This window comes from Amblyomma mixtum, chromosome 6, assembly GCF_055824585.1.
Source record: "Amblyomma mixtum isolate Tamu chromosome 6, ASM5582458v1, whole genome shotgun sequence".
Lineage (NCBI taxonomy): Eukaryota > Metazoa > Arthropoda > Arachnida > Ixodida > Ixodidae > Amblyomma > Amblyomma mixtum.
The window spans coordinates 134,886,120-134,900,871 of NC_143017.1; the positions used below are offsets into that span (position 1 = coordinate 134,886,120).

Consider the following 14,752-nt stretch of genomic DNA (forward strand, 5'->3'; position numbering starts at 1 on the left):
AAAGGTCGGCTTCTCTAGGCTTGTCTTGACAATGGCGAGAAGCGCGACTGTCACCATCTTTTGGCATTTCACATTGCCTTTGCTTGGGGCCTCCGAAACGGCCGCGTGGTTAACCCAGCCGTTTCATGATAAAGTTCACCTAAAAAAGTTGTGCACGGCGGTCGCCGTATTGAAGTATTAAACATGTTACAATCGCGTTATTGGCAGTAATATTTTTTCGGTGAAAAAAGCTTGAACATGAACCTGAGTAACTCGCAAAAAAAAACCCGGAAAATTCGCTTATAAGACGCACTCTTGTATTGGACGCAGGAGCAACATTTTTGAAAAAAAACCGCGTCTTATACACCGGAAAATACGGTAATGTAAAAATCTACAACTTCATGCTATATAAATGGATAAGGAAGCAATTTTTTGACAATTTCAGGCAGCATTTGAGTCCTTAGGCTCAACTGTGGGCAGAAACATCAAGAACCAGCACTGATGAATAAATAAAACAATATGAAAGCAGGCACTGAATATTCGGTCTAAGGAAATGAAAAAGGCAATTGCTTCTCACAACCATTACAGAGCTGATCAGATGAATGATTTCATCTTTCGAGTTGATACAACTTTAGCCTCAAATTGTGACAAATCGCTTACTAAACCATGAAGACAAAGCCTGTGCAGTAACAGTTAAAGTAGAATCTTTATTTGCAGTAACACAATACACCTACTGGACTACAGCTGTGTACAATGAAGCTGCTGTCACACACAGTTAGTGCACGGAATGTGCCAATCTACCAGCTTCCAGCACAAACAGGTCTGCACATATACATTACTATGGAAAGATATGTACAAAGAAGAGGGAGGAGGACAGGCCAAAGATGTAAACTTAATTAAATCTGGTCTGCAGTGAACCAACTTGTATTTCTTCAGCTTGACCAAGTGTTTGAATGCGAGACACCCTACTAGACAGCTGCTCAGTCTATTACAAGAGGAAAACAAGCACCATAAGTAGGTATATATGCACAAGAACACATGCACCACAGATTCCGCTTCCTTCCCACATGGCAAAAATGCGCAACTCTTGCAACAAGCAACTGTGGCCTGTTCCTGGTACAGCACTAGGAAATGCATGGTTAACAGGAATAGAGTAAACATGTAATCTTATGGCGGTCCTAATAAAATGCCACCCCATATGCACAGAAGAACAAGTGACTAGAAAATTATAAACCTGACGACTTTTTCATTAGCCTCACTGCGATAGGATAAGAAAGTTAGAACTACAAAAGGAAACAAAGGTGCTCATGCTCATTGTTCTTTGTGCAAGACCGAAGCGTGAGAAGAAACACGTTACCAAACTTCTGGCTAAGGCTGTGTATGCACCAAGAAAGAGAAGTACACAATCGCACATGGCCAACTAGCACTTGCTCGTTTCCACATAAAACACTAGCAGTCCACAAGAAATATGTTCATCTGTAAGTCAATACAAAGGTTGAAAGTAAACTCTTGAAACTGCTGTGCTGTATTTTTATTGCTGACTTATAGCCATGGGGTGCGTCGAGCAATGTAGAAACCAGAGCACTTCACCTCACAATGAAGACCAAGTAGCTGCCTGCAGCTTAACGACTGTGCCTCACAAAGCAATTAAGTTTGATCGATTGAATGGCGGGTTTTGAGGGAGGCCACTATGGAACAGGCCAGGGCTCTCTTGCCATATGTGGCACAGACAAGCACAATGCAAGAATGCACGACAACTTGGAACACACTGCTACAACCTTGGGTGAATCCATGAAAGAACTGTGATAAGCCTGTTCACAATCAGTCATCTTGGTGCTTCATCACAAGTCTAATAAATCTGGCACAACATTCCACATAATGCATGATGCTGTACAGACACCCACAATTCAACATAACGTTGCTAGGGCCAAAAGAGCTGTGCATACAGTATTTCTTGCCAGCTGCCCTGGTGCAAGTCTTAAACTATGCGCCACCCTGCGTAAAAGCTGGCACCATTGTGACTTGTTTCTTCAAAAGACACCAGGTTATCACATTGTGCCCCTGAGATCGTTCAACTCCAGCAGAAATATTAAAGGTGCACTGAAGAGGAATCTGAACTTGTCTTTTTGCAGCGGGAACTCGATCTACACGTTCCGAGCTTTCTTAGAAACTTCGATTTATTGCCCTGTGTGGCTGATTTTCCTAATTAAATCGAATTAACGTCTGGCTCTCGCCATTTTTTTTAATTCTCCCTCGTACGGTGGGCGGAGTCGACCAACGCGTGGAGTGCCTTGCAGCCAGCTCCGTAGGGGCTTTGCTTTCGCTTTATTTTGTTTTTTAGGTTTCCGTGAATAAATAGTTTCATTCGCAGATAATATAGCCGCAAAATAAGCCCGCAGAAATAAAAATGCGCGCGGACTATTTGCTTCTACGGACTACTACGTATTACTGCGCTGATGGCAGAGCGGCAAGCCGCCGCGGGACTGACTGCAAGGCACTCCACGCGTTGGTCGACTCCGCCCACCGTACGACGGAGAATTAAAAAAAAAAAAGGCGGGAGCCGGACGTTAATTCGATTCATTTAGGAAAATCAGCCACACAGGGCAATAAATCGAAGTTTCTAAGAATGCTCAGAACGTGTAGGCTCACACACAGTCAAAGCAAAAAAACAAGCTTACGGCACAAATTTTTCAAAAAATCAAGGAAAGAGCCATACAGAAGAAGCAGTAGACTTTGAAAAATAACTTACAGCTGAACAGAAGCAAGGAGCAAGCGAAATTTGAATTACAAACGTGGGCTGATCTGGAGAGTTCAAATGCCAATCAGGAGGCACAACTGTACAGAGCTTAGCTTTACGCAGGGTCGTAAACTCTGGAGAAGTACCTCAAAGCGAGTTAAAGTAAACGCAACCCAGAGAGACTAATTTCATTCGATATAACTACTTGAGAGCATACAAACAGTCATCAAACAATAGTTCACTAGTGTAAATGATGCAACTAATGTGCCAGCAAAACCACATCTATTTCCAAGTCAATTTTTTTTGGCGATCTAACTCCGTCAAAGATCCAAGTTTGAACATGGGCTTTAATAGTTGAAGAAAAGCAACTACAAAGTTACATTCACAAGCATTTTTGATTTTTGTTAAACACTGAATCTCTGCACTGTTCATCATGCAACCAGTAGGACGCATGAGTAGCAGGACAAAGAGACGGTTAACAGATGAAAAAAAAAAAAAACAGAAAGGGAAGAAGTGCCTTGTCACGAAAAATTCGTGAATACAAGTAAGCAAAGGAAAAGGCCTTTGCAGAGTGCAGTTTTGCAATGTGAAAAGTTACAGCCACTCACTCAGCATAGGAATGTAACAGAGAAAGCCCAACAAGGAGTGTGCCAACGAAGACTGTGTCAAACATAGCTTGATGAAGACCGCCTGTCGCCGCTGACACGGCTCACGATTTCCAGGATGTAGAGGAAAAGTGTGATGACGTCCATGTACAGTGTCAGGGCTGCAAAGATGTACTCCTCGGGCGTGATGGCAAACTTGTGCCGTCCCCCAATCATCAGCTGCGTGTCGAAGATGAGGTACTGCAGGCATACGGAGTGGAAAAAAATAGGTTAATGACCCATTCAGTAAAATTAAAGTGACTAAATAAGACTGCATTACCCACAAGCCGGGGAATCTAGACAACTGGATATGGTCTCTTCTTTGCTTAATGATGCTGGCACTCCCGATGGACGCATTTACTTGAAGAGACAATGTAGACTAATTTAGTGCCAGACTATGAAATGCTTCAATGCAAGCCTCCTAGTGGTGGAGCAAGTGAATGGGCATTCAGACTTCTCTTCTTGCCCAAAGGTTTACAAGTAAAGTTACAGAGCCCTTCTTCACATCTCACTGCACCAAAGCAGGTGCCGGCTGTTGCTAACAAATGGTTAACTGCACAGTATAAATGGCAGCAACCAAAGGTCAGTGGACAGACCATGTTTACAAGACAAAGTGGGGACAGTGACCAAGCTCGTGAAGCAGACCGTCTTGCATCACTACTGCATGGAAGGTGAAAACGAACACAGCCATTAGTAAATGTCTCACATAAAAATACTGATCAAGAATAGAATCTGAAGAAAAGAAGAGAGAGCCAGGACAAAATGATGAAACAAAACAGGAGCAGAAATAACGTGCCACACAAGCAAAGAAGGAAGGGGATAGGAGAAGACAGCAAAAGAAGAGAGCGATGCAGCATGCCAGCAAAAATCCGAGCCAAAAAGATGCCTGCTAGCTACACACCAGTGATGTTAAGAGTGGCAGATCGTCAAGAGCTCCAGCAACAGAGGAAAACAATAGGATATGAAGAATGGGTGCTGCAAAGACAAAGCATCAAGCATGATCATGCAGCAAAGGTGGAAAGCTGGACCATGTAGGAAACTGCAAGGCCACGGAAAAGGCCACCATAGCCACGGAAAACTAACCAGGGGCTCAGTCTCTGTTGGCATAACCAACGATCTGCAGGATCATGAGGAACAGGTTGATGATGTCCACGTAGAGACTCAGTGCCGCAAAGATGTACTCCTCGGGCGACACGGCGTACTTGTGGTTGCCACCAAGCATCAGCTGAGTGTCAAACACTAGGTACTAAGGGGGTGGCCACAACAAATGGACAAAAAAGGGGAGAGGGATTGGAAAGGGAGAAAAAAAGAAAGCTGATTGCTTGCTCAACACATGACATCTGAACAGAACATAGTCTTTCCTAACACACACTTAAAAGCTGATGAAGTCTTTAGTTATAACAAATCTTAATCTATCTTTACCAAGATGCCTGTGACACATAACATATTACCAGTTTCTGTGAGAGAATAACTACAGTTCTGCATATATGTATCAGTCTACACTGCTCAAGTTTTGTGATCCACAGCAACAAAAGACCTCAACAGAAACTGCTGCATTACTTTTTTATTTTAAATAAAAATCAATAAACTACAGATGACTACAGCCATTTTTAAGCATTTCTTCCAGAAAGAACACAAAGAACCAGGGCCTATGTCCACAAAAAAAGAAGGCATCACTTTGAACACAGCCACCCACTTACCACAGAGAAAAGGAGTGCTCCAATGCAGGCATACACAAGGCGAACAATCTACCGGAAGAAAACAAGACAGTGGGGTCAGTACATGGTTGGTGGAATGGAGCACCTGCTTCAGAAAACACCATCATCTAGACGGTACTCACGTCTCCTTTGATGAAGATCAGAGCAAATCCAAAGCACATGAAGACCAGGGCAGCGACAAAGAGAATGCCAGACATCGCAGTGAAATCCCACTGGAAGTTCAAAAATTACCCCAGTAAAAAACTGAGCGTTCAGCACACACACATTAAATAAGAAGTGCTCAAACAGTAATTCATATATTTATAGTCAAGAGGTATACCTTTGTTTGGAAAGCAAAGAGGGTCAGCCCAAGGCATACAACCTGTTCAAGAAAGAAGACATTGCTTTTGAGAAGAAAGAGTATAAGCACATTACAGCATTCCTATGCAGAGGTATTCTACATGTGTTTACAATGCTGCAACAGCCATATATCTGACTGGGTGCTAAATGGAGTCAAGAGAACAAGGTGGTCCAGATTATGCTACGCAGTGCAATTTTTTTAGCAAAGAAATGAAACGTGTCACGACAGGTTGAACAAAACAGCACCAATATCATCAACAACACGCAAAAATAAAAGCTGCTGCAAAGTACAAGAAACAGCAAATCCTCATTAATAAAATTTACAATGCGACCAGTATATTATAGGCCAACTTACCGTGCAAATGCCCACAGCGATCATGACTTCCTTCACTTCGTAGAAACTGCAAAGAGGAAATTAAAACAAAAGTATGTCAGCATACTTCTCAACCTCATGACAGCTGAGAAAACAATGCCACAAGGCTCACAGCCAATTCTAACGAACAAATTTTCATTCGGGCTGAAAACAAATCAGGTAAGGCTGAACCTCCAAGTTCCAGAAATCTTTTGCAGACTCCCGTCACCTTAATCCACATTTTCTGTAACCATTCCATTATCTTTAGTGTCAGTTTTGCAGAAGTAATCCTATAGGGTGGCAAGTCAGTACATTCACTAAACAAACTTTGTGCATAGCAGAAAATACAATGCTATGCCAAAACACAACTTAGCACTGCAGTTGGTGATGTGGTTTTCTGGATTAGAAGATTATGGCAGCATGCGAACTGTTGCCCAATAGCAGCAGAGGACTTACCTTGATACTGTGCCAAGTAGAACACCTTCACACACAGTCTACAAGGGAAAAAAAAAAGTGAACACACTATGTACACACAGCTGCATTAACAACTACACAGCTGGATCACTTAATGAGCCTGTTAAAATTGCTGCATGCTTTATAACTGCTTGCTTTTTGACTTATGTGGATGGCCCACATAACGTCTCTGTCCCAGCAATACATGCATTCATGATATGGCATTGTTTACACACCACATGCTCGCGGCTTTTCCCCACTCTTGTCCAAATAACTTCTGAATGGCCTCGATGGCAGATGCATAAGCTGGCTAAATTTCACAACCAATCTGCATTAACGTGCACAGCTGCACTCTGCAGCTTCACTGCTGCTGCTTGGCGGGCAAAGGCTCACAGAGAAAGAGTTTTCAAATTTGGTGTGCTTGAACTAATAACTTAGTGCAATCTCCCTGTAACAATATCTTAATGAAACCAAACCAGGAGAATACAGATACGCGATGCATTATACAATAGCAATTGTGATAAACATCCCCATTAATAAGCAGGGATGCTGAGTGTTTCACTGCTTTCCTCTAATGTTTCAGTCACTCTAATACCACAACCAACCATGCAGCCAGCAACCACCACTGTCCCCCCCTACCTCAACCTTACTGCCCCCTCTACGTCAACCCTGCTCACAACATTGCGGCAATCTGAAATGCTAGCTCTTAGTGAACTATGAAAATCAATAATATTTTCTAGCAATGAGCTTAGACATGCAAAAGAGCAAATAAATATTTCTAGTATCAAAACATGGTGAAATGCTTTGCGCCATATCTTGGCTCTTGAGAATGAACCCTTGCTCCAATCAAAAAACAACCGCTGCAGTGAACCAATGACATGCACCAGAAGCCACATGGTGCATCAGAGCTGGCACGAAATCCCCAGGACTACTGTGACAACACAATGGGTCTAAAAGGTGAAAACAAGAGGCTGGTGCTCCATAATATCTTTGCAGGGAACAATCCTGACATAACAAGTATGGACAGCGAAATTAATTTGGCCTGCTAACCAGGCAGAGACAGTGCAATGGGCCGTACTCACAAACAGCATCAGGAGAATAAGGTTGACAGGGAAGGAGCGACGAACACTCTCGCAGCAGGCAAGCACGAGCATGAGCACAAACGTTATGACCCTGCACAGCAATAGTCACAACAACCTTAAAGCCCACTGAAAAGGAAGAAAACAAAATGATGCCCGACACGGGCCTTTCTAGCACTTACATGGCTGATATGTAGAGTCCTGGGTGCATCCGAGAGTACTTGACCACATTTGGCCTGAACACAACAAAATAAAAAAATTTCACAGTGATGTACTACTTCAATAGCCAAGTTTTACTTGAGAAGGAATTCTTACGTGACAAATTAACTATAATTACAAATTTATGCTGCATTTATTTCACCACTACAGCCCACATTTACAGGCACAAAAACCAATATTGTGGCATGACCACAACCTCAACAAACATGAGCTCAAAATGGTTGTTGTCAAGCTGAATGGGAACTATCTACGAGCTTAAAATGATATCAAGGCAGCATTGAAGCCATGCTGGAGCACATACTCGAAAATGAAGAGTGCGATGAATGCTGCCGTGATGGCCAGCTGCACCATGAGGATCCCATACACTTTACGGATGAACCCTGTAACAGGAAACAGTGTTGAGAGATCAGCAAGAAGCATCAATTGGGATGTGCACGCCATTTTTTTTTTTTCTGAACGGCGCCTTCACACAAAATCAAATCACACAAAATCAAAATGATCAAGTTCAGCTTTCACTTTAAGCACTGATGAACAAATAGAGAAAAGCATTGTTGACTGGACTCCCATTTCATTCAGAAAGCAAGACACTTTGGATTCCCTGTAAGGTCCCATCAAATATATGTGCTATTCTATGGCACGAAACTCATTAATACGGAGAAATTTTGCTCCGTTCCCATAATTCAGACATGTGAAGGAGCTGGAATGTACACAGGATGCTAGCGATGGGGTGGCGAAGTTGAGAGCAGGACTCACAAGTCTGGCCACTGTCTCCATTAATGGAGCTGGTATCCACATGAAATGTAAAGGCATCGTGCTCATCCCTATGATCGCCAGTTCAAAAGGTACCCCAGGATTTTAGTTCTGTGCAGTGCTCCACTAATTCCTTCTTTGTTTTCGTCATGTTTTCATCATGTTGTCTGCATGTATGCAGGGTGTGTGTGACGATTCCCCAAAACAGTGGACGAGACAGACCACGTGAATACCTTTGGCACCCAGCTGGGCAGGGAAGAAACAGGAAAGGAAAAAAGGCAATAAAAAAGGCAACCCCTTCAGATATGCCCAGTGACCTTTATAGGGCCACCCAGACCTTTCGCAGCTCAAGGCAAAGCCTCTCAGGTATGTGCTTGCACAAAATACATGATACGCCATTCCTCTATATAGCCTTAATGGTTAAAAACAACAGAGAGAGCCAAGTGAAAAAGTGTGAGCGGATGTGTGCAATATATACCGACAGAATGGGCCTACAAAAGCAGAATAAAGACTTTTTACCACATCATGCCACTAAATACAATAATCTAAACGTCCAAAAGCTCCTTCTATGGAAGAACAAGCATTACAGACCGGACTTTGGTCATGTAAAAGTATAAAAAAATGCAAAATAATAAAAAGGTTTGGTTTATGGTTTATGGGGGTTTAACATCCCAAGGCAACTCGGGCTATAAGGGGAGCCTTAGTGAATGGCTGCGGAAATACTGACCACCTGGAGTTCTTTAACATGCACTGACATCGCACAGTACGGGCCTCCAGCCTTCCGCCTCACTCAAAATGCGAGCACATGAACAGGTAGTACGGTCGTCATGTATTCCCAACTGAAGAGCAAAACACCTAGACCACTTGAATTGTCACTAGACTAACGGTGCACAGTGCATGGCATAAGTCAACAGTGTGCTTGTCAGCCAAACCTTCTTCGGTGACCTTGTAGCTAAGAAAGCATCAGTGTTCATTACACTCACAATGAAAGTTGATGAGAAATCATTGTACACACTAATGACAGGTCCAAACACATTATGATAAACTTGGCAGTGATACCATGATAAGAATATGAAGAGTTGGGATATTATGCATGGCAAATTTCCGACTAGCTTTCATTCGTTACTGTTTGCTGCTCTTTTTAAAAAAGAGCGCAGCTCGTAAGTGCCCATTCATGGGTTCAGCAGTGTCACAGCCAGCGGTGTAAATGAGCAAAACCATAAATAAGTAAGCAAATAAATAAATTATCAGAAATGAACATTGCAGCAACTGGGATTCGATCCTCCGGCACCGAAAACAGATCAGCTTCGCTGGTTACTGCACGAGAGCACTAGTCTCTTGCCGCAGCCGATCATACCTCGTGTTAAACATTGTCGCCAGACAGGCCGATGACAGGGCACAGGGCAAAGCAAAACAATGTGCCTACAGAACCCGAGAAACCAACAGAGCTGTGCTCAAAATTGCTTGGAATCGTCGTTGGAATTTTTATGCAGTGATATGGCAATTCTTCCTCTCAAGTTCCGCTGAAATCCATCTGCTGCTGATCTATGCTTTAGTCCCCACTACATTCATGGCTTTAAAAGAAACTGGCTATGGTTGACCGATAGATAAACCCAGGTTTCAGGCTTCTCTTGGGCTGACTTTTTCTGATAGCACACCACGTCATTTTAAATGAAACCAGTATAAACATAGTTGTCAACAAAACAAGCAATAGATAACAAGAAAATGACAAGAAGAATACTTTAATATAACATAACGTGCACAACTAAATAAAAGAAAACAAAATGCATTCCTGTGAATTCTGACAACCTGATTCGACTTGTGTGTGTGTGTGTAGTAATGTGCACAATGCAGCTCCCCCTTTTCCTTAAAAAATCTGAAATATCACACAGTTTGGAAGCAATGCCTGTTGATGCGTTGACTGGTCCAGGTGAGTTAAAACATAGATATATTAGATTACACAAAATGTATACATTTACCAGTTGTACTAGAAAGAGCGATGCACTCTTGGCTAAACGTCTGAAGTCAGCCCTGAATGGTTCTAATTTCTTTAACAGCCTGTGCAGCTGTAACTTAGTGAAAATGAAAACAAAGCCATCACAGCGCTAAGTGCATGCTGAAAAGGAATAAGAAGAACAAGTAACAGAGGTGAACTTTCGAAAGGTATCCCACTACTGTGCAAATTTATGTGCACAAGTAGTTAGTTGAAAGTGCACGAAATATAAGAATGCACTTCTGAAAATTTTACTTCAGGAGTAAACACCGCCACCACAGTAGATTATCTGTGCAAAAAGTACAAAGAGCCAAAAGAACACTTACCATGGCGGATCGCTTTTTCTGAGAAGGCTGACGCTCCACCATATGAGCTGCCAAGCCCCCCCATTTCTGCATCATAGTAACTCATCCTAAAGAAAGACGAAAACAGGACTCAAATCATCACTCAAACTCTTCACCTGTAATCAGGACCACCAAATACACAACCAAATACATAAACGTTTACAAGGTGAACATGCCTCCTCTCCTTTATTCAGGCAAACCATGATTTCTTTTTCTCACTGAGGTTAAACATTCACAAAAACCTGGTCATTATGGCCTGCACAGTAAATGATGAAAAACAGATAAGCTCTAGGCTGGCATAAGAGAACACCGAATTATAAACACCCCAACACCCAGTCGTATTCAGCCCCAAGCATATAGTAGTATGCTCTTCATCCAGCAAATTATTGTCCGATCTTTACAGAGCGGGCTATCACTAATTCAGTGCCGCTAAATACTACCACCACACACAAAAAAAACTCTCAAGACGGCACCCAACAGAAAAAAAAAAGTGCGTAAACTGGTGAAGAACCTCACTTTCATCAAAGTTCTGCACCAGATGGAAAAAATATTTATTCCAGTACCAATACAAAAGCTTTCTCCGATCTCAGATAAATGTTGTAGGACCACTAGAAAAGCTTTGCTTTCACGTTTTAAATACCCAGCAATCACTACAGTACTGTCATGGCTGTGCCGACGACATGGACAATAGACGGGCAGGCTGGATTAACACTGAAACTCTTTACTGGGCAAACTTGTGAAAACAAAGAACACAACAACTTAGTGCTGGTGATAGCAGCAATGCACTAGGGGCTTGTTGAAGATAATTCAGAATGGCTGCTGTTCTCGGCCAAACACTAAGTTTAATGATGGCTGCCACCTGTCAAAACGCGTCAGAAACCTTGACATGCAACAACCTTGAACACCAGAGAAAACGCTACGCATGATCGTGGTCGTTCCATAGGGCTCTGGTTGCATCACTTAGCAAATAAAGTGATAAGGCCACGTGCCTGAGCTGATAGATAACGTGACAAAATAAAAGCTTTGCAGCAATGTACTAAGGCCAAATTTAATTATACCTGGCATGCATTACAAGGATGATGGAACATTAAACTGCCTAATGTAGGTGGACACGTCATTACAGCCAGCATTTTGCTGATATAAGTAACTGGCTTCCCGCTTTGCACTTCAAGAGCGCCACCAACGCTGAAAGGGTTAATAAAGCATAAATACACTGAATATGTTCAGACCCCAGAAGAAGTGCCCATAATTCGATATGTCCATATTAACAGGGGGCCGTAATAATGAGCTCGACTATATTTGATGCAGGAACAATATTTTGTGTACGGATAAGTCTAGAACATTCCCTAGAGTTCAGCAAGAGAAAGTAAGGAACTAGCAAAACAATCATCAAACTATTGAAGAAAGCATGTGATAAGGTCTGCAAGCTGGCATGCACTGCAACATGTAAAGGCCTCCAAGGACAGCAAAAGAAGGAAATAACTAGAAGTTCCTAGCAATAGTAGAGCTGCCACAACAGCTAATATGACAGGCCAGGAACTATTAACATGCGACTCGTTACACGTGACTCGTAAAAAGCACCAAGATGACTAAACTATATATCGAAAAATCTTGCAATAACAACACTCCAAAATGTGGTTAAACAGGAACTGTCATAACAAAAAAAGAAAATGTTAAACAAGGCATGCATATATTACACAGCTACAGAATAAAAGCGGGAAAAAAAATTCAGATGCAGCGTGAGCTCCATGTGACGAACAGTTTTCTACAGGACTGTTCAGCATGCTGGAGCAAAATAAATACACGAAGGCTCGCCAATTAGTACATTCTCGAAGGAAAGAAAACTGATGTAGGCACAGCGCAAAATGTACATATATGTTCTTTCTTACTGAGCATTCCCTTCAGTTTTACCACTGTTTCAATAAATCATGCTAGGCAGTGAGATGCACAATTTCTATTTCTTAACATTACCGCAAATTACCCCCTTTAAAATTAAGGCACAAGCTGACTTTTCCATAACGCGAATACGTCATTCACGAACAGAACGATATATTCATTGTTCTCACACAACAAACAATGGCGCAAGGACTTCGTATTAATCCAGCAGACATCTGTATCATAGTATCATATATAGCGTACTACAAAGACAGCCCTTATCGATTTTACTGTTGTGCATATTGGACAGCCACTAATTGCCTGCCTTTTACTGAAAGTGTCCAACTGCAACCCATAAGCAATGTTCTTGGCACGCATGAATGAGTTGCGATGAATGATGCAAGACGGAGCAAAAGGTGTATGAGCTAGCACTTCCTGTTTGGGCCAGTGAGCTACGAATTAGTCAAAGCAGAAACGGGACAAGGGAAAAGAGTGGGATGAATACAAGAAAAGCATCAGGCTGACGTCACCTCGAAAATAATGCGTTGGTTCATGGGAACGAATAACCAGGAGGTAAAGGTACGGCGCCCAAACAAAAAGCGCTTCACTGCATTCGCAGCCGTCCTGCTGCTGCTGCGCTGACGGCACAGTGCCGGTGACCGTACCAACCGCATAGCTAAAATAACAGCTGGTGAAGCAATCACTACCGACAAACCACTGCACTGTTAGGAGGCGATCAAATGAATGGTTGACTCATTTGACGAAGGACCTCACGGCACTCACAATTGCACAATTTTTTTTTTTTTCACATGCATGAGCAGTAATGTTAATCGCAATTACCTGCAGTGTGATGAGAAAGCCTCTATTCGAAGCTGACAGCGCTGACGATCGCTCTCTCGAACCGTAGAAAGATCGAGAAGTATCTGGGTCGCCTCGAAGCGGAAACTAGGGGAAACCCAGTGTCGAGCAGGCCAAGCAACTGTAGCACTACTATCAGCATGCTTCGCGCTCGCTCTTATAACCTTAGATTTCAAACGACGGAAACGGAATGAAGCAGATAACCAAAAAAGCGAAATGATAAGACCCGTCCCCCAATATGGCGAACACCGCTCATATTCAAGCAGGGAACAGAACGCAGCATCAGCAACAATAATTTCACGTTCCTTACAATCGAAACTAAGAACTGATAATATAGCCAACATGCAGTAATATTTTGCAAATGACCCGCTTTTAGACAATAAAGCGATCAAAATAGGGCGTTGTTATGCAAAAGAGGCTGCGAATGTGAATGACAACATTTTTGCTTGAGCCTCATTGAAAGCCAAGTTGCCTTTCTAGGACACGAATAAAATCCTTATAGCATACCTTGTGACGACTATGGAGCTCTAAGGATGACTCAGTGCTTTGTGGCTTTGGAAGAACCACTGTTTTTCGCTGGTTTAGGATCAACTTTTGCTCTCCAGCTACGCCGATAACGGAAGACCAGAAAGCAACAAAGATGACGTTAACGACACACAGTGGCCATCTTGCAATCAGTATTCGCCAAATTTAGCCGCTACGCGTACAAATAAAACGACAATGCTTTTGGAAAGATGTTCGCGAGATGGCGCTTGCTTTGTAACCGAAAGTCACCCCAAAGTAGGCACGAGAGAACGTGGTAGAAAACCGAGAATAGACAAGATTAGGAGAGATATGCACGCAGTATGAGTGCTTGCGTCGGCTAAATGCTGGCAGGGAATATTAAGACCACTGCAGATGTAGTGTTTTAATTCAAAATGGCGCAATAATAAAGCCGACCAGCCAACCTGGACACATTCCTGACGCATTCCTAACACATTCCTGATGACGTCAGGTTCTCCGGCAAGCTGCCGGCAAGCACTGGTTGTTTCTGTGAGCTGCTGTGTTAGGTCAAATGCATCTTTATGTCGCTCGATGAGGGTAAAAATGACCAACAGCTCCTCGCATGCTCAACATCACATTATATTATGTTCTATTCAACGCCTACGAATGAAACTTCCATACCATGAAAACTCTTTCCATACCAAGGAAAAAAATCTAAATGAAGTTAAATAAATGCACTATTCGATAGCATGCATTTCAAGTGGAAATATTAGGCCGTATTGTGAAATTTTATTTGTCCAGTACAAACTTCGGTGAAAATTATGATAGATATTTACGGCATTAGACTTGTAACGCGCGAAAAGACGGATATTCCAGAAATTCTGATACACAAGAAACGTTGCTTGGTTTATAGCATAAACAGCTGTAAG

The 14,752-nt window shown here is 42.5% G+C and overlaps 1 protein-coding gene across 3 annotated transcripts; it reads right to left on the reverse strand.

Moving 5' to 3' along the window:
* Positions 1-3,422: 3,422 nt before the first annotated feature.
* On the reverse strand, positions 3,423-14,002 carry LOC149340469 (protein lifeguard 1-like). Of its 3 annotated transcripts, XR_016283612.1 has the most exons (13): positions 13,323-13,522; positions 10,590-10,675; positions 7,822-7,900; positions 7,484-7,537; positions 7,305-7,395; positions 6,226-6,263; positions 5,773-5,818; positions 5,398-5,439; positions 5,201-5,290; positions 5,061-5,108; positions 4,444-4,606; positions 4,262-4,335; positions 3,439-3,561 (listed from the first exon to the last, which is right to left on the reverse strand). XR_016283612.1 is itself a non-coding variant. In XM_089549246.1 (12 exons), exons 2-11 carry the CDS (start codon positions 10,672-10,674, stop codon positions 4,451-4,453), a joined length of 729 nt encoding a protein of 242 aa, XP_089405372.1. In that variant the 5' UTR covers position 10,675; positions 13,848-14,002; the 3' UTR covers positions 3,423-3,561; positions 4,444-4,450. The 3 variants fall into 3 exon arrangements, 2 of the variants coding, with proteins under 2 accessions (XP_089405372.1, XP_089405371.1); XM_089549246.1 differs by lacking the exons at positions 4,262-4,335; positions 13,323-13,522 and adding an exon at positions 13,848-14,002 and having other exon boundaries at positions 3,423-3,561; XM_089549245.1 differs by lacking the exon at positions 4,262-4,335 and having other exon boundaries at positions 3,423-3,561; positions 13,323-13,510.
* Positions 14,003-14,752: the final 750 nt, after the last annotated feature.

Excerpts from the sequence above, each read along its gene's own strand:
- LOC149340469 (XM_089549246.1), bottom strand. The coding sequence starts at position 10,674 with ATGAGTTACTATGATGCAGAAATGGGGGGGCTTGGCAGCTCATATGGT. Across the intron at positions 7,538-7,821 it reads ATCGCACTCTTCATTTTCGA|GCCAAATGTGGTCAAGTACT; the intron begins GTATGTGCTCCA and ends TGTTGTGTTCAG. Across the intron at positions 5,819-6,225 it reads CTACTTGGCACAGTATCAAG|TTTCTACGAAGTGAAGGAAG; the intron begins GTAAGTCCTCTG and ends TCCTCTTTGCAG.